Source organism: Equus caballus, chromosome 5, assembly GCF_041296265.1.
Source record: "Equus caballus isolate H_3958 breed thoroughbred chromosome 5, TB-T2T, whole genome shotgun sequence".
Lineage (NCBI taxonomy): Eukaryota > Metazoa > Chordata > Mammalia > Perissodactyla > Equidae > Equus > Equus caballus.
In genome coordinates, this window is record NC_091688.1 from 6217990 (window position 1) to 6245097 (window position 27108).

Consider the following 27108-nt stretch of genomic DNA (forward strand, 5'->3'; position numbering starts at 1 on the left):
CTGTTTTCCTTAGTGGCTGCACCAGTTTGCATTCCCACCAGCAGTGTATGAGGGTTCCTTTTTCTCCGCAACCTCTCCAATGTTTCTTGCTATTAGTTTTAGATATTTTTGTCCTTCTAACGGGTGTAAGGTGATATCTTAGTGTAGTTTTGATTTGCATTTCCCTGATGATCAGCGATGATGAGCATCTTTTCATGTGCCTATTGGCCATCAGTATATCTTCTTTGGAGAAATGTCTGTTCATGTCTCCAGCCCATTTTTTGATTGGGTTGTTTGATGTTTTGTGGTTGACTTGCGAGAGTTTTTTATATATTATGGATATTAAGCCTTTGTCAGATACATGACTTGCAAATATTTTTTCCCAGTTAGTGGGTTGTTTTTTTGTTTCAATCCTGTTTTCATTTGCCTTGAAGAAGCTCTTTAATCTGATGAAGTCCCATTTGTTTATTCTTTCTATTGTTTCCCTTCTCTGAGAAGGCATGGTGTCCGAAAAGATCCTTTTAATACTGATGTCAAAGAGTGTACTGCCTACGTTTTCTTCCAGAAGCCTTATGGTTTCAGGTCTCACCTTTAGGTCTTTGATCCATTTTGAGTTTATTTTGGTGAATGGTGAAAAAGAATGGTCAATTTTCATTCTTTTACATGTGGCTTTCCAGTTTTCCCAGCACCATTTGTTGAAAATGTATGCCATTTTCCATTGTATTCCATTGTATGTCCTCAGCTCCTTTGTCAAAGATAAGCTGTCCATAGATGTGTGGTTTTATTTCTGGGCTTTCAATTCTGTTCCATTGATCTGTGCACCTGGTTTTGTACCAGTACCATGCTGTTTTGATTACTGTAGCTTTGTAGTATGTTTTGAAGTCAGGGATTGTGATGCCTCCCGTTTTGTTCTTTTCTCTCAGGATTGCTTTAGAAATTCGGGGTCTTTTGTTGCCCCATATGAATTTTAGGATTCTTTGTTCTAATTCTGTAAAGAATGTCATTGGGATTCTGATTGGGATGGCGTTGAATCTGTAGATTGCTTTAGGTAGAACGGACATTTTAACTATGTTTATTCTTCCAATCCATGTACATGGAATGTCTTTCCATCTCCTTATGTCGTCATCCAATTCTCTCAGAAAGGCCTTGTAATTTTCATTATATAGGTCCTTCACTTCCTTAGTTAAATTTGCCCCAAGGTATTTTATTCTTTTTGTTGCGATTGTGAATGGTATTGTATTCTTGAGTTCTTTTTCTGTTGGTTCATTACTGGAGTATAGAAATGCTACTGATTTATGCAAATTGATTTTATACCCTGCAACTTTGCTGTAGTTGTTGATTACTTCTAACAGTTTTCCAATGGATTCTTTGGGGTTTTCTATATATAAGATCATGTCGTCTGCAAACAGCGAGAGTTTCACTTCTTCCCTCCCTATTTGTGTTCCTTTTATTCCTTTTTCTTGCCTGATTGCTCTGGCCAGGACCTCCAGTACTATGTTAAATATGAGTGGTGATAGAGAGCATCCTTGTCTCATTCTTGTTTTCAGGGGGATGGCGTTCAGTTTTTGCCCATTGAGTATGATGTTGGCTATGGGTTTGTCGTATATGGTCTTTATTATGTTGAGGTAGTTTCCTTCTATGCCCATTTTGTTCAGAGTTTTTATCATAAATGGCTGTTGGATCTTGTCAAATGCCTTCTCTGCATCTATTGAGATGATCATGTGGTTTTTATTCCTCAGTTTGTTGATGTGGTGTATGGTGTATCACGTTGATTGATTTGCGGATGTTGAACTAGCCCTGTGTCCCTGGTACAAATCCCACCTGATCATGATGTATGATTCTTTTGATGAATTGCTGAATTCTGGTTGCCAAAATTTTGTTTAGCATTTTTGCATCTATGTTCATCAGTGATATTGGCCTGTAGTTCTCTTTTATCATGGTGTCCTTGTCAGGTTTTGGGATCAGCGTCATGTTGGCCTCATAGAATGTGTTAGGAAGTGTTCCATCTTCCCTAATTTTTGGGAATAGCTTGAAAAGGATAGGTATTAAATCCTCTCTGATAGTCTGGTAGAATTCCCCAGGAAAGCCATCTGGTCCTGGGGTTTTATTCTTTGGGATGTTTTTGATTGCTGTTTCAATCTCTTTCCTTGTGATTGGTCTGTTCAAGTTGTCTGCCTCTTCTTGAGTGAGCATTGGGAGATTGTAGGAGTCCAAGAATTTATCCATTTCCTCTAGGTTATCCATTCTGTTGGCATATAGTTTTTTGTAGTATTCTCTTATAATCTGTTGTATTTCTGCAGAATCTGTTGTTATTTCTCCTCGCTTATTTCTGATTTTGCTTATTTGAGCTTTCTCACTTTTTTTCTTTGTAAGTCTGGCTAGGGGTTTGTCAATTTTATTTATCTTCTCAAAAAACCAGCTCTTTGTCTCATTGATCCTTTCTACTGCCTTTTTCGTTTCAATAGTATTTATTTCTGCTCTGATTTTTATTATTTCTCTCCTTCTGCTGACTTCGGGCTTCATTTGTTCTTTTTTCTCTAGTTCAGTTAGGTGTGCTTTAAGGTTGCTTATTTGGGATTTTTCTTGTTTGTTAAGATGTGCCTGTATTGCGATGAATTTTCCTCTTAATACAGCTTTTGCTGTATCCCATATGAGTTGGTATGGCATGCTATCATTTTCATTTGTTTCCAGGTATTTTTTTATTTCTTCTTTAACTTCTTCAATGATCCATTGCTTGTTCAGTAGTGTGTTGTTTAGTCTCCACATCTTTGTGCCTTTCTCAGCTTTTTTTCTTGTAATTAATTTCTAGCCTTATAGCACTATGATCTGAGAAGATGCTTGTTACTATTTCAATTTTTTTAAATTTGTAGAGGCTTGCCTTGTTTCCCAACATATGGTCTATCCTAGAGAATGTTCCATGTGCACTTGAGAAGAATGTGTATTCAGCTCTTTCAGGGTGGAGTGATCTATATATGTCTATTAAGTCCAATTGTTTTAGTTTTTCATTTAGCTCCACTATTTCCTTGTTGATTTTCTGTCTGGATGATCTGTCCATTGATGTGAGTGGGGTGTTGAGGTCCCCTACTATTATTGTGTTGTTTTTAACATCTTCCCTTAGGTCTGTTAATAGTTGCTTTATGAATCTTGGTGCTCCTGTGTTGGGTGCATAGATACTTATAAGCGTTATTTCTTCTTGATGAAGTGTCCCTTTGATCATTATATATTGTCCCTCTGTATCTCTCTTTACCTGTCTTATTTTGAAATCCACTTGGTCTGATATGAGAAGTGCAACACCTGTCTTTTTTTCCTTGCTATTTGCTTGAAGTATTGTCCTCCACCCCTTCACCCTGAGTCTGTGTTTGTCCTTGGGGCTGAGGTGTGTTTCCTGGAGGCAACAAATTGTTGGATCGTGTTCTTTAATCCATTTTGCCATTCTGTGTCTTTTTATTGGAGAGTTCAATCCATTCACATTGAGAGTGATTATTGATGCATGTGGACTTAATGCTGTTAATCTGTTGCTCATTATCTTGTTTTCCTGCATTTCTTTTCCTGTTTGCTTTAGACTACCCATTTAATACTGCAATTTCTTATGCTGGGTTTCTTAGATTTTTCCTTATTTATGATTTGTGACTCTGTTCTGTACTTTATTTTAGTGTCTACCTTGAAGTTTGTATTTAGAATCTCGTGTATAATATAGTCTATTCTCTGGTGGTCTCTTACTTACTTGACCAATACTGATTTAGACCCTTTGCTCTTCCCCTCCTAAATAAGTATTTTCATTTTTATTCCAACTCGTCTTATTAATTGGTAGTTAGAGTGCTAAGATCGTCCTTGTTTTGGTAGTTTCCTTACCTTTACCCTAATGCTATAATTGAATATTTGCTATCATGTTCTGGTTCTATCCATCGGTCTCCCTAGTCTGTGGATTGTGTCCCCTTTCTCCCTTTTTTCTTTTTTCAGGTATGAGCGCCTTCTTAAGGATTTCTTGTAATGGAGGGCTTTTAATTACAAATTCCCTTAACTTTTGTTTGTCTGGAAAAGATTTAATTTCTCCCTCATATCTGAAGGAAATTCTTGCTGGATAAGAGTATTCTTGGCTGAAGATTTTTATCCTTTAAAGCTTTGAATATGTCATTCCATTCTCTCCTAGCTTGTAGGGTTTCTGTAGAGAATTCTGCTGACAGTCTGATAGGGGCTCCTTGATAGGTTATTCTCTTTTTTTTTCTTACTTCCCTGAGTATTCTCTCCTTATCTTTCCTTTTTGCCAACTTTACTACTATGTGCCTTGCAGTAGGTCTTTTTACATTGACAAATCTAGGAGATCTAAAACCCTCCTCTACACACATTTCTCTGTCGATCCCTAGATTTGGGAAGTTCTCTTCAATAATTTCATTAAGCACACTTTCTGCTCCATTTTCCTTTTCCATATTCCTGGGAATTCCTATGATCCTTATGTTCTTACTCCTCATTGAATCCATTATCTCTCAAAGATTTTCCTCATTTTTTTAATTCTTAGTTCTCTTTCTTCCTCTGTCTGGCACCATTCAGCCTATCTTTGATTATGCTAATTTTCTCCTCTATGTTGTCTACACGGGCATTCAGGGCATCCGTATTCTGTTTTATTGGGTCCATTGTGTTTTTCGTCTCAAGTAATTCTGTTTGATTCTTCTTTATGATTTCAATCTCTTTTGTGAAGTAACTCCAGAACTCGGCTTGTTTCTCTATCTTTCTCTCTACCTCATTGAGTTTTTTGATTATAGCTGCTCTGAACTCATTATCACTTAGTTTACCTAATTCCAAGTCCTCAGGACTTAATTCTGTGTTTTCATTGTTTTCCTTCTGGTCTGGGGCTTTTATAAATTGCTGGATGGTAGAGGAGCGGTTTATTCTCATGGTGGTAGAATTCAGTTGCAGTTACAGCCTGTCGCCACTAGATGGGGGTCGAGAGCAGCATGTTAGCTCTCCGCCTTCGGGGCAAGATGGCTGCGTCCACTGGCTTTGCCAGGGGGAGGGGCTGTTACTCACACATGCTGGTCTGGGTTCAGATCAGTTCTGCTCTCTGGTCTCCCAAGGCCCTTGATTTATGGGGTCCCCACAGACGGAAGCTCTCCCCCCGTCAGCGGGTCTCCACTGAATCAGTGGCAGGAGTCCTGGATGATCCCCCGGTCGCGCGGCCCCTCCCCCGCTCCTTCCCGACCCGCCCGCAGCGATGGCAGACTCTAGGGGAGGGAGCGATGTCCTCTCCTACTGTTCCAGCGCCTCCGAGGGTGTAAGCAAGGTTATGATCTCCGCCTTCTTGGTATTATAGGTCTCTAACGAGCTGGCATTATGTTTATTCTCTGAAATTCAGTTCTTCCAATCTTTTGTTGTATTTTGGAGGGGAGAGAATCCTGGGTCAGCTCACCCCGCCATTTTGCTCCGCCTCCATCCCATCTTCCCCTACTTTGTATGTGGGACACCTGCCATAGCATGGCTTGATGAGCGGTGCCATGTGCACACCCGGGATCTGAACCAGTGGCCCCTGGGCTGCCGAAGTGGAATGCGCGAACTTAACTGCTGTGCCACTGGGCCGGCCCCTTAATTTTTTTTTATTTTTGAGGAAGATAAGCCCTGAGCTAAGATCTGCTGTCAATCCTCCTCTTTTTGCTGAGGAAGACTGGCCCTGAGCTAACATTCGTGCCCATCTTCCTCTACTTTATATGTGGGACGCCTACCACAGCATGGCTTGACAAGTGGTACATAGGTTCGTGCCCAGGATCCGAACCCGCAAACCCTGGGCTGCCAAAGCAGAATCTGCAAACTTAACCACTGCACCACTGGGCCAGCCCCAATAAATTTCTTTAACTATGACTTTCATTTCAGAATAATAAAAGAGTGCTAAGAAATATTTGTGTTGAAAAACAGGCATTGGTAAGGTTAAGACCACTGGAGTGATGAAAAGAATAAAGTCTTTCAAAAGATTTCAATTCAGATTCTGGTTCAAGGTGAGGAATGTGATTGGGATCAAGTTACTTCCTTGAGTCTCAGTTTCTTTATCTATGAAAGGGAGATAGTAATTATAACCTAACTCAGGGCTACTATGAATATTAAATGTTAGTATGTGTAAACCTCTTCTGCCCTGAATATAATAAATGCTGAAAACTATTAGCTATATGATCATTATTAAAATGGAAATATACATACCTCATAGGTTATAAATATTAAGCAAGACACCATACAAAGTGCCTAGTTAACAGATGTCCAGTACATATCACATTTCACTGACTCCAAGTTGTACCATTATTTTAGGCACCTCTAAGAAAGACAAAAATACTGCCCATTATACTACAGTTATAGATAAGAAGGCAGATCCCAATTTCAGATGTTAAATGTGACAATTTTTGCACCAGAATCAAAATACTTTTTCTCCCCTTCTCTTTCCTGTTATTTAACTAGTGAGGAGTCTATACTCTGGAATTCTCCTTTCCTATCCTTTCCCCTTCTACCAAGACCCTCAGGTCTCCTACTTACTTGGCTACAAGGGTGAACCATAAGCACAATTAAGTATTCTGTATCACTTTTATACTCTCTATCAGGATTCTCCTTTATTTCCTCCACCTCAATGTGGCTTCCACTGCACAGCATTCCACTTCTTACTATGAGATAAATGAATATAAAATAGAACAAAACAAAAACTTATTCCTAGTTACCTAAGGCCTTCAATCTAATATTTTAAGTTCACTACCATTTAGTGACACATACTTATGCCCTTAGAATTCATGGCATGGCTTAACAACTCATATAAATAGAAACAAACAAAGACTTGGAAGAAATTCAAACTTGAGAGAAGAAATGGCAGGTTTTTCTGGGGAAAATGTTACAAAATGTCAAGGGTAGCAGAAAGGACAAATAGAATGAGGGTGGAAAACAGAAAACTTTCCCATAAAATGATTTCCTAGGAAATCTCATCAAATGCTCAGGGACACTATTTTCTGTCTCACCCAGCAAGTACAAGGTTGTTAATACAGCTGGCCTATTATTTAGATAAAGAAAACTAAACAAACGTCACAATTTCAGAGAAAAATAATATCAAAGCAGAATTGGAACATTCAAAGCACATTTTTGGTTATTCGGTTTATTTAGGATACTCAGGGGACATTATCTGGGGGACTTAAAAGTCATTTCAATTAGGAACCTCTTTAGTCCGTCATCAATTATTTCGAGTGTTCTAGTCTCAAATACATTCCTTTCTTCTATAAACTTCTGAAAGAGATGAATACCTCCACCTACACCAAAATAATGTGCTTTGCTGGCCAAAAGTACCCGTCCATTTTTATCTAACAATCTACCAAAAGTTTGGTGCAACGTACCATAATAATCTGGATTGTAAATGGTTTCTGAGGTGAGAATGAGATCATACTTTTCAAAGACTTTTTCACTGCTTAGTACAAGCTTACAAAACTCAGACCACTCTCCAGAAAAGAACCGGCACTTACACAGATCTTGTACTACTTTTGATTTCCTGCATCTTTTCACATCTAGTTCGTTTCCATCATTTTCTTCATCTTCCAAAGTGGAGTTAGCCACGACATTAGGTAAGGTTACTTCATCAATCACCATACTGTTGTAGTCTTGAAAATGAATTTCCTTGGCCCCTCCCTTGAATGCAGTTATACCCAGCAACCCTGATCCACAGCCAAGATCTAATACTTTTTTCCCAGCAAATTTCACTTTGGCTTTTGTGAAATAAGCCAGGAGGTCAAAGGTACATTCCCAGATTTTTAAGCCTCCTTCATAAACACCTGTAATCAGATCAGAGTGAGAAGAAAAGCTTTTTGAAACGATGTTTTCTCCAGGGAAGTTCTCTTTCAACAAGATGGTTTTCACTACTGATATGTTAACACGCTGGAGACCTGGTAACATTTCGATGACTTTATTTTCTAACACTTTCTTTAAATCTTTAGGCATAGCATGCTCTTTGGCAATTCTCAAGCAAAGCTGTTTTTCATACGGCTCCAAGTTACTTGAACTGTTAGCTACACTGAGTGAGCTGACTGTGTCTTGAAAGACAGCTGCATTTCTCACTGACTTAGGTTCCCCCGAAGGATCCCGAGGCAAGTCAAACTCTTCTGTAGAACATTTTTTGTCCCTATGTTTACCTTTTTGGCTTTCTGAGACCAAAGACTCTTCTGAGGAATCCAAGGCCAAAGTTCCACCTCCAAGGGGTGTTAATTCATTTTCCAGATGGTCTTCTATACTGAAATTAAATTGAAAAGTCATCCTCATTAAATGTACACAATCCTTAAATTCAGAGGAAGATTCTTCTGCTTCTGGATAGAACTGATGACACACACATAAACCTGCCTCAATTATTCAATTAGTTTTGCTGGGGGTCAATATCTCTTTAATTGCTTGTACACAGTTACAAGTATTTTAGAGATGTCTCCAAATGACTTTTTAGAGGTCTTTGCTCCTCTTTAAATTTAGCTCTGCGGAAAAAAAGAAAATTGTTATTAAAAAGTAAAATGACCAATTTCACTAAAACGTAATGTTAAAAAACCCTCCCCTTCATACAGCTGTCTTTTCTATAAAAGCTGGGGAGGGAGGGAGATAAAGAGATTTGGAAATACATACACTCTTCAGGGTTCAAAAGTTGGAGAAGAGACAAAACTGTAAAAACAAAAGGACTACAGCAGCAACAATAAGAACTAGAAAACACAAAGTCCAAAATTCTCAGGCAGTAAATGATGAGATAGCTACTCAGCGTGTCACTTATCATGACCCTGCCCGAACATATTCACCTCCTAAACTGCCAGGATCTCTTCACTTCAGTCTGTTACTGTTTCAAGTAACAGCACTTCGAGATTTTATTTTGGCAAATGAACATCCCTTTAAGAACATGCAAATGAAACTGGCAAACAGCCATTGATGATTAAGTAGCTAGTAACTTCAGTTTTCTTCCTTTTTGCAATTACTGATTACAGCTTTTAGCTGTTCTCCCACCCATTGTTAACTGTGTTTAGGCAAAATGCTGTCTGATTCCCACTAGGTTCCTACAGATAACATCTCCCTGGGGCCTGGGTCACCATGGTAATGGGTATGTGAGCTGTTTATCAGGAATTAGAACTCCTTGTCCACTTCAGGTCAGTTGGGACCACCAACTCATCAACTGGGCCCACAGAGATGCCCGATGAGCAACCTTTTGATGTCAAGAGGCTAAAAACTCCACCCTCAGATCATGCTAATGCCACCATTTTGTGAACATGGGTCCTATGAAGAGGCATGGAGTCTGACTAAGCTTGCACAGATCATCAAACCTCACCTCTCCTCACCTCCAACCACCTCTCTCCACGTTTCAGACCATCTTGGATTCATAACTAGCATATCATTGTACCTGATTCACAGCAGGAATTTTCAAACAATAGGTGTGGAGACTCTGTGCATGTGTGTCTATATGTATGTTATGTATGTGTGCTATTTTACCTCCAGATGATATAATTTCTAAAGAGCTCTATTCAATTGGCTAATAGTAAGTGCTTACATAAATTCTAAATGTAATAGAAACTAACTCAAATGTCATTCGAGTTAACATGATGAAATTAATCTTTGATAAGTGAAAGCTTATTTAAGCTTGTTGGTCTGATTAAAATGGACATGTCCTCAAAGTTATCAGGACTGGATGTGATGGAGACATGCAGCCTTCATTCTACATTTATTGGTCAAATAAGCTGATGTTATTTCTATTACAAAACTGGTTAACAAAAATAATAACTTAAAATGAAGGCTAATTTTGCCAAAAGTCTGATGAAGTTTTGTAGGCAATCTAAATAATTATTGGGAGTAAACTAAATAGATGTGAAAAAGATGAAAGTGTTGGGTGAACTTTTCAAAATAATTGTGTGTTATGGCACGTATATTTAAGATAACTTCCATAATCTCTCTGGTAACTTGCAACTTTGAAGTTTTGCTAAGTAAAATTGAATGATAAAAAATACTCACTGAATATCTGGGTCATTTTTCAAATAAGATAAAATACTAAAACATTATTATTAGGCATGTCTAGGTTTATCTACTTTTGGCTTCTTATTACAAACTAAAAGATGTTTGGTACTATTAGTAAACGTCTTGTATTTTATTAAAACTTGTACTATGAAGTAGCATGTTTCCAGAAATTTTATAAAAAGTGTTTATAAACTTGCCAAGCCACAGAATGCTAGTGTAAAAGAAAGTTCCTAATTGCTTGCTTTTTAAGGTCTATAAGGGTTAAAAATTCTAATTAATATGTGTAATTAAAGCTGCTAAAAATTAATAAGGAGAATATCTTTGTATTCAAGGAAAGTAAATGTATGTTTTCAGTAAAGAAGGTATAAGGAATGGAAATATTTTTGTTTGTTTTGTTAAGAAAGATAAATTTGTCCTAAAGTACTAGAAGGGAAGAAAGCAAGCATGGGACAAATTCTGAATGTAAAAAAGAAAGTTAAGCAAGCTTTGTGGAAGAGGAATCCTACAAAGAGTTTTATGCATGGTCAAGTTGGTTAAGATTGAATTAAATCTAATTAAGCAGATGAGTTTTAGTGTCAAAAATAAGCTGGTGCAAAAATTAAAATTTGGTTCTCTCTCTCTTAAAAGGATAATTTTCCTGGACTTTTAGTGTGCTCTTGATAAAGAGGTTTTAAAAGGTTTTTATTTACCTTGAGTAAGTTTACCTAAAAGACAGAAGATCTATGTTTTGTTAAAATAATTTCCTATGTTCAAAAACAATGAGGTCTCTTTATTAAGGTTTTCTGACTGTTTTAACTCTGTTTGCCCTTGACTGTTTCTGTTGTCACTGATTGAATGGATAACTGAGCATTGGTTCACAGTGAGCATTGTTTCCTATTTGACAGTGTTTTTTTAACTCTTTTGATATTTCTGACAAGCTTACCCACAAATTCAAATCCTAAATGAAGTCTTTCTTTTAACATAAAGGAAAAATTTTTCTTTGAGGATTTTTAGAGGACCCCTGGGACTACTCAAAGAAACTCATTATTTCTCTTTCTATAAAAATACTAAATTAATTAGGCTTATTTGGTATGTTAAATTACATGGGAAGCATTGTCAAATAAATGATGATAAACGTACTTAGGTGGTATTATGTGGGTAAATGTTATTGATATAAATGTTTTAAAAATTATGTAACATTCCTAAAATTCTGTTCTGTCCTGGTTGTCAGCCATAATTCTAGTTATCCTGAAGCATTGTATGTCACAGAAATAGCCAAGTTTCTTTGCCAATTGCCCTTTTGAGTCTTTTGTCACTTTCAGATAGTGGCTGTTTTACTCTGATGCTTTAGCAAAATATGTTTCATCTTCAGAGAGATTCATGGAAAGGACTCTGACACTTACTCTAGACTACAGGTTTCTGATACGCTTTCAGATCATAAAACTGAACTGGGTAAGAAATGACAGAACTCTAACAGAGAAACTGATGACTTCATGAAACTGCTGACAGAAGATTAAGATCAAGAATCAATTACACAGGACTGAATGAACTGATGAGGATAATTATAATTTACATGACTTTTCATTTGAAATATTGCTGATTTTTTTGACGTTTTGTTTTGTTTTCCAGATTTAAGGAAATCTTTTCTTTTCTCTCATGCTAACTATGACTTATAGCAATTTGGTAAATTATACCTTTGTAAGCAGAACTGATACATTTATTTATTTTTCTCCCTACCTGATCCCTCCAGGATTTGGAAACTCTTAATGAGTGAGTATTGTTTTCATGGCAATATAGTTATTTGCGTAAGTTCAATAAGAATCTGTTTTCCTTATAACAAGACACAATTGGAAACACTGGTTATAATACCAAGTCTTTGACTGGAACATCATATTTGAGAGAAACACACAGACTCAGATATGACAAGACAACTTTTGAGGAATAAAGGTTGACTTCCTGGAATAAAGCCACTTGGAAATATTGGCCTGGTACGTTGTTTACAGCATTCCTGGCAACCATACTGGGTAAGTAAGGAAGCTCACTTATCAGGCAGGTGCAAGGAATGTCAATATTTTGGGGAACCTCAAGAGAAGAGAGGAATCCATCCAAATCTAAGGTATTTCAGGCAAAGCCTGATGACAAATCCTTGGATTGGCTTTCCTGGCCTCAAGAGGCTATTAAAGTTCAATCTGAGATTCCTTATAAACGGTTCCAGCAAAGCAGATTTAAAAGAGCCTATATGATCAATGGCTATTCTTGCTGTACTTATGTAAATAAATAGGTTAGGTTTATTGAAACTAAACTTATTTTGAAAACCAGTTAGCCTTAATTTGGCTATCTTTTATAAAAATGAGGGTGATTTTAGAGAGAAAAATTATGTTTCAATAGACACTATAGTACACATTCCTGGATATTAGGTTCTAGTTCTGATAATTGTCTTTGAGATTTTTGTTTTATATCTGTTAATTGGACTGGATCCTGAATTCTTCCAGTCTCCTGAAATATCTGGCCACAAATCTCCAAACTAATGTTTTAAATTTTTTCCATCATTTTCATTTGGAATCACTGAAAACTGAACCTACCATTTTTCCTGAAGCCTTGCAAACTGAAGTTGGACAACTTGATATAAACTTAAGAGAGATTCATGTCTGCTGCTGTGTGAGCTACTCAGGAAGATACTTGAATACCTGATGACATCATCAGAGACAGTTGAAGCAAAAGATGCTTCAACTCTGACACCTAGAAATCTTTTTTGACTGGCTCCCACCTGGGCTCAGAAAGGTTTATAATTTGCTCCCACCATTAACCTTTTCCTTTTGTCTCTCTGGAAATAATTCTTATTAAATCCTAGCTCTTGCTTACCCAACATAGGCCTAATTTTGGGAGCCCACCTATATCACCATCTTACTAAGAGACTGGTTCAGTGAGATGGAACAACCTATGCCCCTCATCAACAGGATATCCCTCAAGATTGAAGGATGAACAACAAAATGGGGGGGACTGATATTGGCTCAACACAAGGTTGACATAAGGGAAGCCACACTGTAGGAAAGGAATCATATTGTAACTTTGAATGACCTCTGATTAACTAACCCAGACATGCTCTGTAGATTTTACAGCCCCTCCCAGCTGCTATAAGTTGATAACTTTGTTCTTTTGAGTTCCTTAGGAATGTGATGACCTCCAGGCAGAAAGTCTGTGCTGATAGCCATCATCTATGACAACTGAAAGATCAGGGTATAGCACATTTCTGGTCTCTGATGCATATCTACTAAAACAAAAGACTACCAGGAACTAAGACCAGATGTCTGCCCCCACCTGGAAATCAAATGGAGGCCCCACTGGGATTAGGTCCATTTTTCAGGGACTGGTAAAATTTGGCTCGTCTATACTTCTTATCCTTCTGGTTGGATGCTTGATTATAAAATGTGCTTTTAAATGTTGTTCCAAAACTGTTGATCAAGGTACAAAAATTCTAATAATACAAAATGTCAACCTGAAGCCAGGAACAAGAGAATATTTCCAAATGAGTGCTAAACAGTTTCATTCCTCTAACTCAGATCTATGCCCAATTCAGCAGGAAGTAGCTAGATTGGTTATTGCCCCAAATATCTCAAGAATGAGGCATGCCCAAAGAACAAGAGGGATTGAAACCAGCAAACAGTTAGCCGCTGATGATCAAGTAGCTAATAACTACAGTTTTTTTCCTTTTTGCCATTACTGATTACAGCTTTTTTTCCTTCTCCCACCCATTGTTAATTGTGCTGTTTAGGCAGTATGCTATCTGACTCCCACTAGTTTCCTACAAATAACATCTCCCTAGAGCCTGGGTCACCATGGTAATGGCTGATTGAGATGTTTTGCAGGAATTAGAACCCTTTGTCCACGTCAGGCCGGTTGAGACCACCAGCTCATCAACTGGGCCCACACAGATGCATAATAAACGAACTTCTGATGTCAAGAGGCTAAAAACTCCACCCTCAAATCACGTTCAAGCTGCCATTTTGTGAACATGTGTCCTGTGAAGAGGCATGAAGTCTGACTACACTTGCACAGATCATCAATTGCCTCACCTCTCCTCACCTCCAATCACCTCTCTCCACATTTCAGACCACCTTGCTCCCCTACCCCATAAATATCCCTGGGTTTTCAGGGAAGTGGATTTGAGACTCATTCTCTCACTTCCACCCATGGATGCCTTGTGGTTAACACCCTCTCTCTGCTGCAATCTTGTCGTCTTGGTGTCAGCCTTTCAGGGTGGCCGCGGTGGGGGGGGGGGGGGGGACAAACCTGGTGACGTAACACATAGGTATGCTCTGGTGTGTGTAAATTCATCCAAATGACCTCACTGCAAACATTTAGTGGAGACCAGCAGTCCTAAGTGTATGGGAGTAGGGTAATTTTGGATAATTAGTAAAGATTAGTTTGGCGGTAGAGTAAACACAATAAGGGCAATGAACTGTCTGGAGAGGCCCAGAGAACACGAAAGCAACATTACTTCTATCTTCTACCTACCGTGCTAGACACTTAATACACACCATCTGCTTCAATACGCACAACTCTGGCAGGTGGGGCTTTTATTCCCATCACACAAGGGTCACGCAGTTAAGCAGGTAAGAACGTGCCACTTTCTACCCCCACCGCACCACCGGGCTTGGAGTCATTTCCGGCTGCCGGTCTCAGGTCAATCCCGACGCCAGAGAGGACCCCAGGGGACGCAGGGTAGCAAATCTAGGGACTTCCAGCCCTCACCTCCCAAAGGGCCTCAAAGCAACGTTTACAGCGATCCAGACCTGGGGATGCTCGCAGCCAGGTATGTTCCCAGCTCACCGCGCTGCGAAACTCCGCTTCTCGCCGGACGCGGCAGACGGAAAACGCGCACCAGTGAGTCCAGTCCTCCGCGGGCTAGGTAAACCCGGCTTTCTCTCCAGCCTCTTGGGGCCTGGGCGCACCAAGGATCGCAGCCGGCTTCCTCTCTATGGTTCCGGTGCCGGCAGAGAGCTCGCAAGGCCTGCCGGGACGGAGTTTCCGGTCCTGGCGGTGGCGGGCTGTCTTGAAGCTGTGCTGTTGGCGAAAGCATGTCGCAGGAGCGCGGAGCGCCAGCGAGCGTGGTTCCCCTGGAGGAATTAAGTAGCTGGCCGGAGGAACTATGCCGCCGGGAACTGCCGTCCATGGTGCCCCGGCTCCTCATATCCTTCATTGTCACTTCCACCTAGAGAGGGCTGTGGGACGGGTCTCGAACCGTGCTGCTGGGCCTCCTCACCCCGGCGGCTGGGCCGTGTTTTGTTTTTGCGGCCTGAGCCCTCCCCTTTCTTTGTTGATGAGCGAGCTGAATAAGCGAGGGGATGCAGGGCGCGCGAGGCCCGTGGGCGCCTGCCGAAGGCATGCCTGGCTTTGGAAGGGCTCGCGGAGGTGTTCTGCCCCGTGGTTTTGGCAGTGGGTGTGGCGTTTTCGCCCGTTCCCCTGCGCCTTTGAGCGTTTCTGTACTCCTTACGTGCAATTCAGTGTAGATACGTTTGCGTGGGGGTGTCGGGGAGGCCAAGACTCAGACCTGAGGTGTAAGGCAGCCGAGCTCTGGCTCTTAATAGCTGCATGAGGTAGAGAGAGAGAGAGAGAGTGAGTTCCTACCGTCTCTGAAATGGGTGGTGAATATGAATACCTTCCCCTCAGTATTGTGAGAATTAAAGGACGTAGTTCTACCATGATGCCAAGTCTGTAAAAGATGGGTAGTAAAGAACTAAAAATGTTCTTCCCCACCCCCTTTCGGACCTCTTTTCGGTCGTTGCTGGTTAGAAGTTGTTGCTTCCTTTTGTAATTGGTTCTCGTCTGCTGGGTTTGAATGACTTAATGCCTTCGTTGTCCAGGTGCAGACCGTTTTTAGTAGTCTCATGCCTTTGTGATTGTTAGGTGTGCTAGGAGTCCTAGCCCATCATGTTAAAAGGTTTTTTGCTTTTTTTTACATTTTTGAGCTCACCTTTAAAGTAAAACTACACCCAAAAGAAAAAATGACTTTCACTTGAGAGAGTCGCAACACTGCACAAATAATTATTTACAGCTAAAGCCAAATATAAATGCTACCATCACATAGAAGTCATTCACCTAGGCATTAGCAAAATCCGGCTTAGGTACCAAAGCCGTTTCTTAGTCGTTGTGTGGATACGGAATTGCTGTCCTCAAGAATTTTGACTTGGGAAACAAATAGCCATCCTCCTACTCAGAAACATTTGCTAGGTCCTTGATTTGTACCCGGCAGGGTCTTAGGCTTTGGGGGAACAAAGATAAGAAACATAGGTCCTCTTTATCCTCTCAAGCTTATAGGGGGATTTCAGTAATTGAAAGTCAGCATTCCCACCTGGTTTTGAGTCTCAAACTTAACATTCAAAAGAATCCAAACGTGCCCTGCTTTTCTGTATCTAAATAAATGGTTTCACAAGCCAAGACTTTGAATCTTCTCTCTAACATCCAGTCGCTAAGTTTATTGTTTCTGACTTCAAACTGTGTCTTGAATCCCCCATCCACAAATCTACACCTACAGCTCAAATGTCACCTCTTCTGCCCTCAATCAGAGCCCTCAGTCTTAGGTAGTTCCCCAAAACCCAGTCTGCAATTTAGGTAGTTCCCCAAACCCAGTCTGTAACACTTTTGTCACATTGCCCTGTTCATTTTTTTTTAAAGAGACTGAATCATTAACAGAAATTAGTGTGTTTACTTTGTGTCTTTTTGGTTATCCTCACTACACTGTAAAGTTCATAAAGGCAGAAATTTTGTTTTAACTGGATTATCCCCAGCACCTAGAGTAGTGCCTGGAACATAGTACTTAGTCAGTGAAGGGCTAAAAATATTGTCATGTTTTAAAAATGACTGAAGTCTCATTAGACAATTTTTTTTCAGCTTTTGTTTGTATTTTATCTTCACTATTTTCAACAAATGAAAGAAAAGTTTTCAGTAAATCTACAATCTTATCACCCAAATATAATTATCTTCATGTCTTGCATTTTACATACTGTTTTTCAGCCTCTACGTGTATGTCTGCATAACTCTTGTTAGCGCTGTCCAGTCAATTCTGACTCCCAGTGAGCCTGTGTGCAGCAGAGCAGAACCCTGCCCAGTTTTTTTGTGTCATCCTCTCACCTTCCGGCCCTTTATGGGATGATGCTCCACGGCTGTTCATAGGGTCTTCACGGCCAGTTTTTTCAAAAGTGGGTGCCCAGGTCCTTCTTCCTCATCGCTCTTAGTCTGGAAGCTCCGCTGAAACCTGTCCACCCTGGGTGACCCTGCCGCTGTTTGAAATATCGGTGACATAGCTTTAAATTTATTCTCAGTAGTGAATATCCTATTACTGTGGTACTACTATCTTCCTTAGTTCTTTTACTCTATGTATCGGCATTCTGACAGTTGGATGGAGCATATTCGTAAGTAAAATTAGTGTAATTCTATGATTTACTTTGACATCGTTAAGCTCTGAGTCCCACATATCAATACAAGTTCATATTCCCTTCAAATGTATTCTTATTGTAGTGTTACAGCCTCTGTAACCGTCAGTTACTTAAAATGACCAAATTCCTTCCAATTATGGGTACTTAAAGTTTTAAATTCTATTTTGGATACATACCAGAAGTGTTCTGTTTGATAATGTATGTATAAGCACATTGTAAATTTTAAACCTTAGTTAAAATGGTTAGACCTGTATAAAACAGATTTTACGTTAACCTTCAGCCTTGAACATGTTTAGTGTCAATTACAAAATACTTTCTAAGTTACAAAAAGCGGTTTCTTTAGGTTGTGACAAATTTATCATTTAGAAAAAGTTGAATTTCTCATCTTCATTAATCTTACTTGATGTGATTTACTTATTTAGTTAGGAGAAGTAGAGTGTTAAGACTAGACTCCACAGTTTACTCATATTTTGAGCTAGCTTATTCTATTTACATTTCACTTGGTTGCAGAATATGTGTTGTAATTTTGAATCTACGTTGCCTGTTAGGGTCTATTTTTTAAAAAATTATTTTTTATCCTGAGTATAGGAGTTATACATATTCATTGTGGAAGATTTGAAACATGCAGAAAAACGAAAAATAATGAAACATTTATTTATCTGAAATGGTTAAGATTGTGATATAGAACATTCTCATCTCAGTTTTATATATTCCTGCTAGCCTATCTATTTTTCTTTGTATATACATATTTATATATATTAAAATTGCTATTATACTGCTTTGGAAACTTTTATATTTAAACTTAAAGTATTGTGAACATTTTTTCATGGTTTTAAATAATCTCTAATAAACATTTTAACAATAGCAGGTCCTATTTAGTAGATGTACCTGTAAGCATTAACTGGTCCTCAATTGCTGGACATATAAGTTGTTTCTTTTTTGTTTGTTTGTTTCTTTTTTTTTTGCTACTCTTTCAAATACTTAATTCTCTATGTAGAACAGGGCATTTTGAAACTGTTCAAAACTTTTGATTGCTAGTACTTACACATTCTCACGTTTGAAAAAGGGCAATGATCTTTGTTGGGTGACATGACTTAATTTTCCCACAAAATATGTTACTCTTTTGCTTTATAGAAATTCTGAAAGTTCTTGTAGAAATGTTTTTACCTCATATGAACCACTTGACATTGGAACAGAATTTCTTTTCACCAGTGCTGCCAAAGGTATAGTACTATTATTATCTTAAGTGATCTACATGTTATAAAGGCTCTTAAAATCTAGGCTGTTTTAGGTCATTTCTTCTCAATTGTGGCTCTTTTTTTTTCTAATTTATCAAACATATTTAAAATGCAAAAAGTAGTAAAAAAAATAGATGTCCTGTGAGAATATGATGGTGTTAGTGTGATCATTAGGTGATTAAAAACTTATGTTTTCAGATAGTGTGGATCCTTTACTAATTGAACTTACATTATTTGTAGCTAATTTTAAATACTCTTCTATTTTAAAGCTGTTCAGTGAAAATTTGGGATAGGTGATGAAGTTAGCTAAGTCCCTTTGTTGTATCTTCTCTGTGGAGTTTATTAATAATTGTTTAAATTTTTATTGTGTGGAGAAATGAAGCCAAAATTTATTAAAGAAGTCTTAGAATGAAAAAGGCTGGAAAATGGGTAAAATCAAGTAACTAAGAGAAAACATTAAATTCACTGATTACCTTACCACCTTTTAGATGTATGTGGTATACTTTTTCTCTGAAAACCACAGTGAACTTTTTTTTTCTAATTGAGGGAACTAAAGATACTATTGTGCCCAAAGGAAACATTTTTTTATAACGTATTTCTTATTGAATGGATTTCTATCTTTAGCTTTGAAGCAGATAATCATCAGAATTCCTTTTACTCATTTCGCTTAATTGTTTTCTATCTGAAAAGTTTTTTAGAATTTGTTCTTGACCACCAGAAAAAGGTACAGCTACTATATAGATGAAAACAGGAATGTTGAGTGTTAGCAAGCCTGTGGGAAACAATAGCCTCTTTTATTTACATTGGGTTGTTGACTATGTTGTTATTCGTGCATTGTTTAGGTTGTTTAAATTGTTTAGAAAGATCTGAGTATTAAGATCATAGGGTGGCTAACTTTTCACAGATAAACAAACATAGTTCTGAGGTCACATATTGTACCTCTAACCCAGGAATGGTATTTTGAGTTGGTCAAAAAGGGACCTGGTTAGAATACAAGTGAACAGGTAATTCAGCACAAATTCATTACCACTGCCAGAAGATAGCCTTGTAAATGCCCATAAGAATGTTGATGGTTAAGACCGTCATTGTTTGTTGTGTAAAGAGTACACTTACCTTTGTTACATCCAAAAAATGAACTTTGTGATTTTTTTTAATGGATGTTATTAAATAGATTCAAACTGCAGAAATGGAAAACAGATCAATTTCTGTTGGAGGCTTTTTTTTTAGAGATTGTATTGTAGAAATACTTTATATTATGTATATGTTTTACATTATTAGGTGCAATTGTTAAGCTAGACAATATCCTATGGCTGTTAGTAATGCAAAATCAAATCATCTGATTCTTTTTCTTCAATATGTCTTTCCTTTTCTAGTAATTTCTATTACTCCTATGTGTAACCTGCTATGTTTTCACAGACTGTGAAATTATTTGATGACATGATGTATGAGTTAACCAGTCAAGCCAGAGGACTGTCAAGCCAAAATTTAGAAATCCAGACCACTCTAAGAAATATTTTAGAGGTATGTCAAATATATTAGGAACAAGACAGGGGGAAGGGAGCGGGGTAGCTTAAAGAGTGTGAAAATTTTTACAATGATACTAATTAACCATATATTCTTTTATGTAATGGCCCAATACTGGAATTAAATTTGTAGAATTAAAGACATGAATGCAAAAGCATAAATTCTGAGTGTTTTGTACAATTTCATGCTGAGTAAAGATCTAAACTCGTACAAGAAGACAAGTAATCACGATAGCATGCCCTACCTGTGATTTCAAAGAGTATGTGTAGAAGACCTGCCGTGTGCTTTGATGTGTGGGTTAGCATTCCAACTTTTTTTTTACCCAGATGGCTTGCCAGTCGTTCCAATATTTGTAGTTCTGATAGACTGAAGTTCTGTGAAAGGAGGAAAGAGTGTCCATTTTGTTCACTGCTGTATCCCTAGCACCCGGCATACTCTCTGACATCTTTTAAGTGCACAAAGAATGTGTTCTGAATTAAATTTCTTCTCTTATTTCCAGACAATGGTGCAGCTCTTAGGAGCTCTTACAGGATGCGTTCAGCATATCTGTGCCACACAGGAATCCATCATTCTGGAAAATATTCATAGTCTCCCCTCCTCAGTCCTACATGTAATCAAGAGTACATTTGTACATTGTAAGGTGAGTGATGGGTCTGAGTACACTTTAAATGACGTAGAACCCATGGCAAAGGGACTGAATAAAACAGTTTGTACATAAGATTTTACATTTTAGCTGTGTTACTGGAATAGACTTTCCCGTAGAACAAAAAGCATGTATGTAAATGATAAGTGGTTATAAGGCAGTCATAAAAAGTGGACTTTTGCATTTTTGTTGTTGTTTTTATCCTATTTGCTCTCTATAAAGAAGGAAGTGACATGGATTTGTATTGAGTCACAGAGATCCTGCAATAGTTCTGTCATGACATTGGTGGACCAGATGAATTCCTTAATGATTAGGTTCCTATAAAGGGACACTAACCCTTATTTAGTCCCTTTCTATGTTCCCGAGGCAGCTTTAAAGCGCAAAACCTGGCCTGGGATTTGTGGGTCACAGGAAGTTTTGATGCTGCTACTTACTGGGTGAATGAAAATCACTAGTTAGGGGGCTGGCCCCATGGCTGAGTGGTTAAGTTTGCACACTCTGCTTCTGTGGCTCAGGGTTTGCTGGTTCGCATCCTGGGTGTGGACCTACACACCACTCATCAAGCCATGCTGTGGTGTCATCCCACATAGAAGAATTAGAATGATTTACACCTGGGATATGCAACTATGTACTGGGGCTTTGGGAGGAAAAAAAAAAGGAGGATTGGCAACAGATGTTAACTCAGGGCCAATCTTCCTCACCTAAAAAAAGCATAAAAAACAAAAAAATTGCTAATTAATGCTTCTCTTTGGTGATAGGGTGCTAAAATGTCACGCACCTGACTTATGTTGTTTCTCTCTCTCTTAGTTCTATATTTGCAAGATCTTGGAAGTCAGAAATCATATCTTATACATGCCTGCGTCTTTTGAAGTACACTGTTTATAACGGATGTTCTCTAAACATTTATTTAATGATTGAATATGTGATTCAGTAAAAAGCATTACATTTTTGAGCTCTGATAGAATAACTTAAAGTAACTTTGGTTCTTCAGCATTTTATGACTTGCTTTTTCTCTCATTTTTGTTTATTTGTGATCAGAATAGTGAATCTGTCTATTCTGGGCGTTTACACCTAGTTTCAGACCTTCTCCAGGCTCTTTTCAAGGAAGCTTATTCTCTTCAAAAGCAGCTGATGGAACTGCTGGATATGGTTTCCATGGACCCTTTAGTAGATGAGAATGTTGATATTTTGAATATGGTAACAGGTGAGCAAAGAAAACTTGCTATTTAGTATATGATGTATATTGACTGTAAATTGTTTATCAGTTAAATTATTAAATCCAACATTGTTTCTAATGATTCATGATATCTTAATTATTATGCATAAAAAATTTAAATCTACCCAATAAATTTTTAATCTTTTTAATTTTAGAATTTCTAAAATTGATATTTGATGCCCTAACATAGATTTGTATATTCAGTTAATGTTCACAGTAGATGATTTCTCACAGTGATTAACAAAGAAAGTTATACGACTTTATACCCTCTCAAGTAGTCCAGATTCTGAGGCAGTAGCTTTCAGATTTTTTAAACCGTAATTCATAGAAGAAATGAAGTTTACATTCCTTCCCAGAACACATATAATTACATATGTATGTGTGTGTTTGTGAATGTGTTTGTATATACCACATTTATTATACATGAAGTAATACCCATTTTACATGTAATGTACTCTATTCTATTTCATTTTTAAAAAATTGCTGATTGCTACTTCATTAAATCCATCAGTCACTGATGGATTATGACCCAGAGTTTCAAAAGCAGTACTCCACTGTGTAAGGGCAAAGATTGCATTTATAGCTTCAGCGTAAAGAGAGTAAGTTGGTTTTGTGCAGTGTATCGGATACCTTTTGATCTGTAACAAACCACCTCAAAATCTATTGGATTAAAACAACTACTATTTTATTTTATCATGATTCTATGAATGCAGTTTGGGCTGAGCTCAGCTGGGACTGCTTTCTCTGCTCCAGCTGGTGCAGCTGGCTGGCTCATGTGTTTGTGGTCAGTGGCCTCAATCACGTCTGGCTCTTGGCGGAGGCAGGAGTACTGAGCCAGCCACGTGTAGCACAGCGTCCATCAAGCTGACCCCCCGGGCTCGGTCACCTGACGATGCCTCAGGGTTTCTAAGAACAGCACGAGAGGGCAAGCCCCAATATACGAGCACTTTACAAGTCTCTGCTTGCCTTATGTTTATTATCCTGTTCGCCAAAGCACGTCATGTGGCTAAGCCCAGGGTCTGTATGGAAGGGAACTGCCCAAGAGTGTGGACACAGAAAGCAGAGTTACTGTGGCCGTTTTTAGAGATAATCTACCACAGGCAGAGTAGAAGCCTTACGTGAGTACTGTGCAAATTCATTTTAATTCTTCTTGTTAGGTTTTCCTTCCTTAGCAGTTTGTCATTTTGAATTAGAATATCTATAGAATATTTCATTTATAATAGGGCACAACTTTAATTTCACTGAACATTTTTAGTTTTATTTAGGTCATAGAGTAGATATAAACTTCAAGATTTAATTTTCCATAACTGAAAAACCTTAAAGCAAAACTCTGACACTTATTTTCAATAATTATTTGTACACAGTTTTTGTCAAACTGCGTTATCTATTTTAACAAATCACAATTGTTCAGTAGGTACTTTTAAATATAGGAGAGACTCATGCCATGTGACATTTGAATGTCCTAAGAATTCTGTTATCTTTCTTTGTAGTTATTCATTCATTGTTGGAAATCTGCTCTGTTATTTCCAGTATGGACCATGCATTTCATGCCAATACTTGGAAGTTTATAATTAAGTAAGAGTTTTTGTTTTTTTCTTTGTTTTTACTTTTTGTAATATTTTCCCTATCCAAAATCTTAATTATTCATAAGTTTTCTTAGATTGCACTTAAAACATTCTATGGGTGTGTATACTGTTGACTGATACTGCTGTCTGGTGATCCACATATTATACTTGTAGCTCCCAAACCAAATTGGACTTCTTTACCTGCTGCCCCTCAAAAAAGAAAAAAAAAGTTCTACCTAGTTAGCTAGTACTTCTGAAGTAATGGGCCATGGGGCCTTAACCACTTGCCTACTGCTACTAGTGTTTAACTGACTAACAAGTGTCCTATTTCTAGGCTTACATAGATTAGTAATTATAATCAGAGCTGAATATAATCCTTTCATTATATGCTTTTGAGTTGTTCATGTTTAATTCCATTTGTAAAATACTTTTAACTGGAACGTTATGAAGGGTTGCTAGGGAGAGTGCCCATAGTGTTCATCAGATTCTTGAGGGTGGGAGGAGATATAGTTGAGAAGTGAAAATGGTTAAGAGCCTCTACTTTATACACATGCATAAAACATTAAAGGTCATTGTGGGTCTTTCAGGTCTCAGGTCCTTTTCTTGCACCACCAGGTCATTAGGTTGCCAGCAAGTAATAGTACTGGCTTAAAAGTGTCAACTCAGAGCCATATGGCATATGCTTGAATCCATTCTGAAATCACTTACTTCACCTGAGTTCCTGGGCAATTTGGTTAACTTCTCTGAACCTTAGGTTGCTCATCTGAAAATGCGAGTAATAACCTTAGCACCTTCTTGGTGGGGTTATAGTGAGAATTAACTGAGTTGTTCAGTGTGGAATGCATAGAACTCTGTCTGGCCCATAGTGAGTGCTCAGTGAATTAGCCACATCACCATCACCATCATGGAGTATTTTCCACTCTTGCCCCCTTCCATTTTCAACGTTCAGATTGATCTTTTAAAAATGTTAGTGAGATCATGTCACTCTACTGCTTAAAATCCATCCTGTTTTACAGTAACAACCTAATCCTCTCTGGCCCCTGCCTTCTGTACAAGCCCATCTGTGCTGCTCTCTTCCTGCTCTTGGTTCCTCAAACATGCCAAACTCTCCTGTCCTGGAGCCTTTTCTCACCTTTTCCCTTTGCCTGGGATGCTCTTGTGCCCTGCTCTACACCTTGCTAACTCCTACTTTTGCTTCAGTTCTCAGCTTGAGTGTTACATCTTCATGGTAGCATTCTTTGATATCCTCACCCTAAGAATAAGGTAGATTAGATTTCCAGCTTAGCATTTATCACAACTGTAATTAATTATTTATTCTTATAATTATTTAATATTCTCTCTTGTGCTAGACCAGAAGCTCCATGCAGACAGGGTGGAGACTGTGTCTTTTCATTCACTTCTCTATCCCCAGGGCCTAGCGGAGTACCTGGCACATAATAAGAGCTCAACTAATATTTTATAAGGAGAAATAAAAAATTAGCAACTTAATTAAACTAGCAGGCTGGCTTCAGAGGTAAAGTCAGCACATCTTAATTGTGCTGTGTCTAGTTCTATATATGATGCGTTGTGATTTTTCACATGTTCTGTTAGGTCATGTTTTTATGGTTCTAAGTTACCTGATGTGTTTCTTGGTGGTGACTGTATTCTTTTCTTTTTATTCATTTAGGCAAAGCCTTAAGCACCAGTCGGTTATAAAGAGTCAACTGAAACACAAAGAGATAATTACTAGTTTATGTGAAGACATTCTTCTCTCCTTCCACTCTTGTGTACAGTTAGCTGAACAGATGACAGAGTCAGATGCACAGGTAAAACGTGGTCTAACAGCACTTTAAACAGTAGCTCTTTTCCTTTGGCAGTCACTAAATCTCATTTGAAGCTATGGATCAGTTTACCTAAAAGAGTTTTAATTTGTTGTGTTTTTTTCCAATCTCTTGGATTATTTACAGCCCTTCATTACTTTTCACCCAGAACATTGCGTTAGACTTGTCTGTACTCATTCCCTCAAGAGTCTTCCCGTCTCCCCTGTTACATACTAACTGGTTGATCACGGCATTCCCTCAGAATTCTTTCATTCTTTTCTACCCTAGGACAGAACTCTAATTCCTTAGTCCTCTATTTATTTAAGATTGCCTTAATATAGCCATCATCAATCTTATCTTCACCAATCCAGCAAAGTGTGGTGATGTGATATACAACTCTGTGTGTGTGTGTGTGTATATGTATCAGTCTTCTAAAGTTGGTATGTACTTAGAGTTATTTTTATTTCAAAAAGTTATAGTGTTGAATTGGCATCTCATTTATGAAACGGATTGTATTCTAAAAATTTGTAATACACTTATTAGGAATTATAGTTCGTTTTTCTATAACAATGTATACATAGTGCCTTTTGTTCTCAGACTAGCCCTTTAAATTTTATTTAACTCATAATAGCCCTAAATTATAGGATTAACAGTACTCGGAACCTAACAGTTAAATGTAATAATTTCAATGGGAAAATGAATTAAATATTTCTTCGTAGAATAACATTTAGATCCCTTCCTGTTGTAGACCTGCAAGCTGATACAGCTGATTCCTTTGTGCCTGTGCTCTTCCCTGCCCATCAGCTGTGGGGGTGCATGTGTAAGGATTCATCGAGTCCTAAACACTGGTTAGAATTCCTGGGGTGGGGATGATCTGGAAAGACACACCCTAGAGGAGGATGGAAGTTTGAAAAGGAGTTCTGACGTTGGTAAGAAGGAAGTGAGGAGCACCTTTAGGAAGGGGGCTAACCTTTTCCTTCTTGCCGTTCTTCATTTTCTCCTTTCTATCCTCCCCTTATATCCCTTCTTTCTTTTTCCCCTTTCTTTTCTGTCCCCGCTTCCTTTGTGTACCCTTTCTGATTCCTCTCAGGTTGCTGACAGGAGGCATTTGGTTGGGTATCCTGTGTCAAAGGCAGGAGAGTTGTTCCCCTCTTCACCTTTATCTTATACATCCATATACTTAACCCCAAACTCCTCTTTTCCCAATTTCCTTCTTACCTGTCTTGACACCACAGACTCCGAGCTAGTACCTGAAGGGTAAGTTTGGACAGAGATTCTTGGGCAGGAGTGAGATGGGGAAAGCCCAAGCAACAGTGTAGTCTCTAGTGGAAGAGAAAGGAGAAGCCCTGGGGTCCCTGACCAGTGTGGCTATCTGTACATAAAGTGTGTAAGTTCAGCTTATATTAACTGCTTGTGTTTGAAAATCAGAGAATTTAAATTGTAAACTTTCCTCACTTACCAAGCAAATTTTCATGTTTTTCCTTACTTGTGAAAATTTGAGACTGATAAATGTGACTGTCCGAGCCTTGAGATAGCTGTATGGTTTCTCCATTCTTAACTCTAAATTCTGATGAGCAGTGAGTGCCCTCTGCTGTTCACTGTTGATATTTATTGAGGAATCAAACTATGATCTTAAAAGTCTTCCAAGCAGTTTTTTCACCTTATTTTTAAGAACATCAAAATAAAACCACTAGATTTAATAGGTAATATTCTATTTATGGAAGCATATAGATATATCAGTTCCCTTT

At 38.2% G+C, this 27108-nt stretch overlaps 2 protein-coding genes across 12 annotated transcripts in view; one reads left to right on the top strand and one right to left on the bottom strand.

Moving 5' to 3' along the window:
• Window positions 1-7077: 7077 nt before the first annotated feature.
• METTL18 (methyltransferase 18, RPL3 N3(tau)-histidine) lies at window positions 7078-14945 on the bottom strand. Of its 3 annotated transcripts, none has more exons than XM_005609647.4 (2): window positions 14733-14945; window positions 7078-8447 (listed from the first exon to the last, which is right to left on the bottom strand). In XM_005609647.4, the coding sequence occupies exon 2, from the start codon at window positions 8242-8244 to the stop codon at window positions 7117-7119; it is 1128 nt and encodes a 375-aa protein (XP_005609704.2). In that variant the 5' UTR covers window positions 8245-8447; window positions 14733-14945; the 3' UTR covers window positions 7078-7116. The 3 variants fall into 3 exon arrangements, with proteins under 3 accessions (XP_005609704.2, XP_070122748.1, XP_005609705.2); XM_070266647.1 differs by having other exon boundaries at window positions 14770-14934; XM_005609648.4 differs by having other exon boundaries at window positions 14692-14864.
• FIRRM (FIGNL1 interacting regulator of recombination and mitosis) overlaps window positions 14857-27108 on the top strand; it is a 39251-nt gene continuing 26999 nt past the window's right edge. For 3 of the 9 annotated variants that reach the window (XR_011438463.1, XM_070266640.1, XM_070266641.1), the window contains exons 1-8: window positions 14988-15127; window positions 17311-17351; window positions 18510-18598; window positions 20030-20134; window positions 20637-20777; window positions 21819-21984; window positions 23487-23571; window positions 25228-25366. Coding sequence is in view for 4 of the 9 variants with exons in the window: in XM_070266640.1 (XP_070122741.1) it covers window positions 15018-15127; window positions 17311-17351; window positions 18510-18598; window positions 20030-20134; window positions 20637-20777; window positions 21819-21984; window positions 23487-23571; window positions 25228-25366 (876 nt within the window). In the remaining 5 variants the exon portion in view is untranslated. Of the gene's footprint in view, window positions 15129-17310; window positions 17352-18509; window positions 18599-20029; window positions 20135-20636; window positions 20778-21818; window positions 21985-22988; window positions 23115-23486; window positions 23572-25227; window positions 25367-27108 lie in introns of those variants that run through there. The other 6 variants (XR_002807841.2, XR_011438464.1, XR_011438462.1 and 3 more) reach the window with 5 other exon arrangements.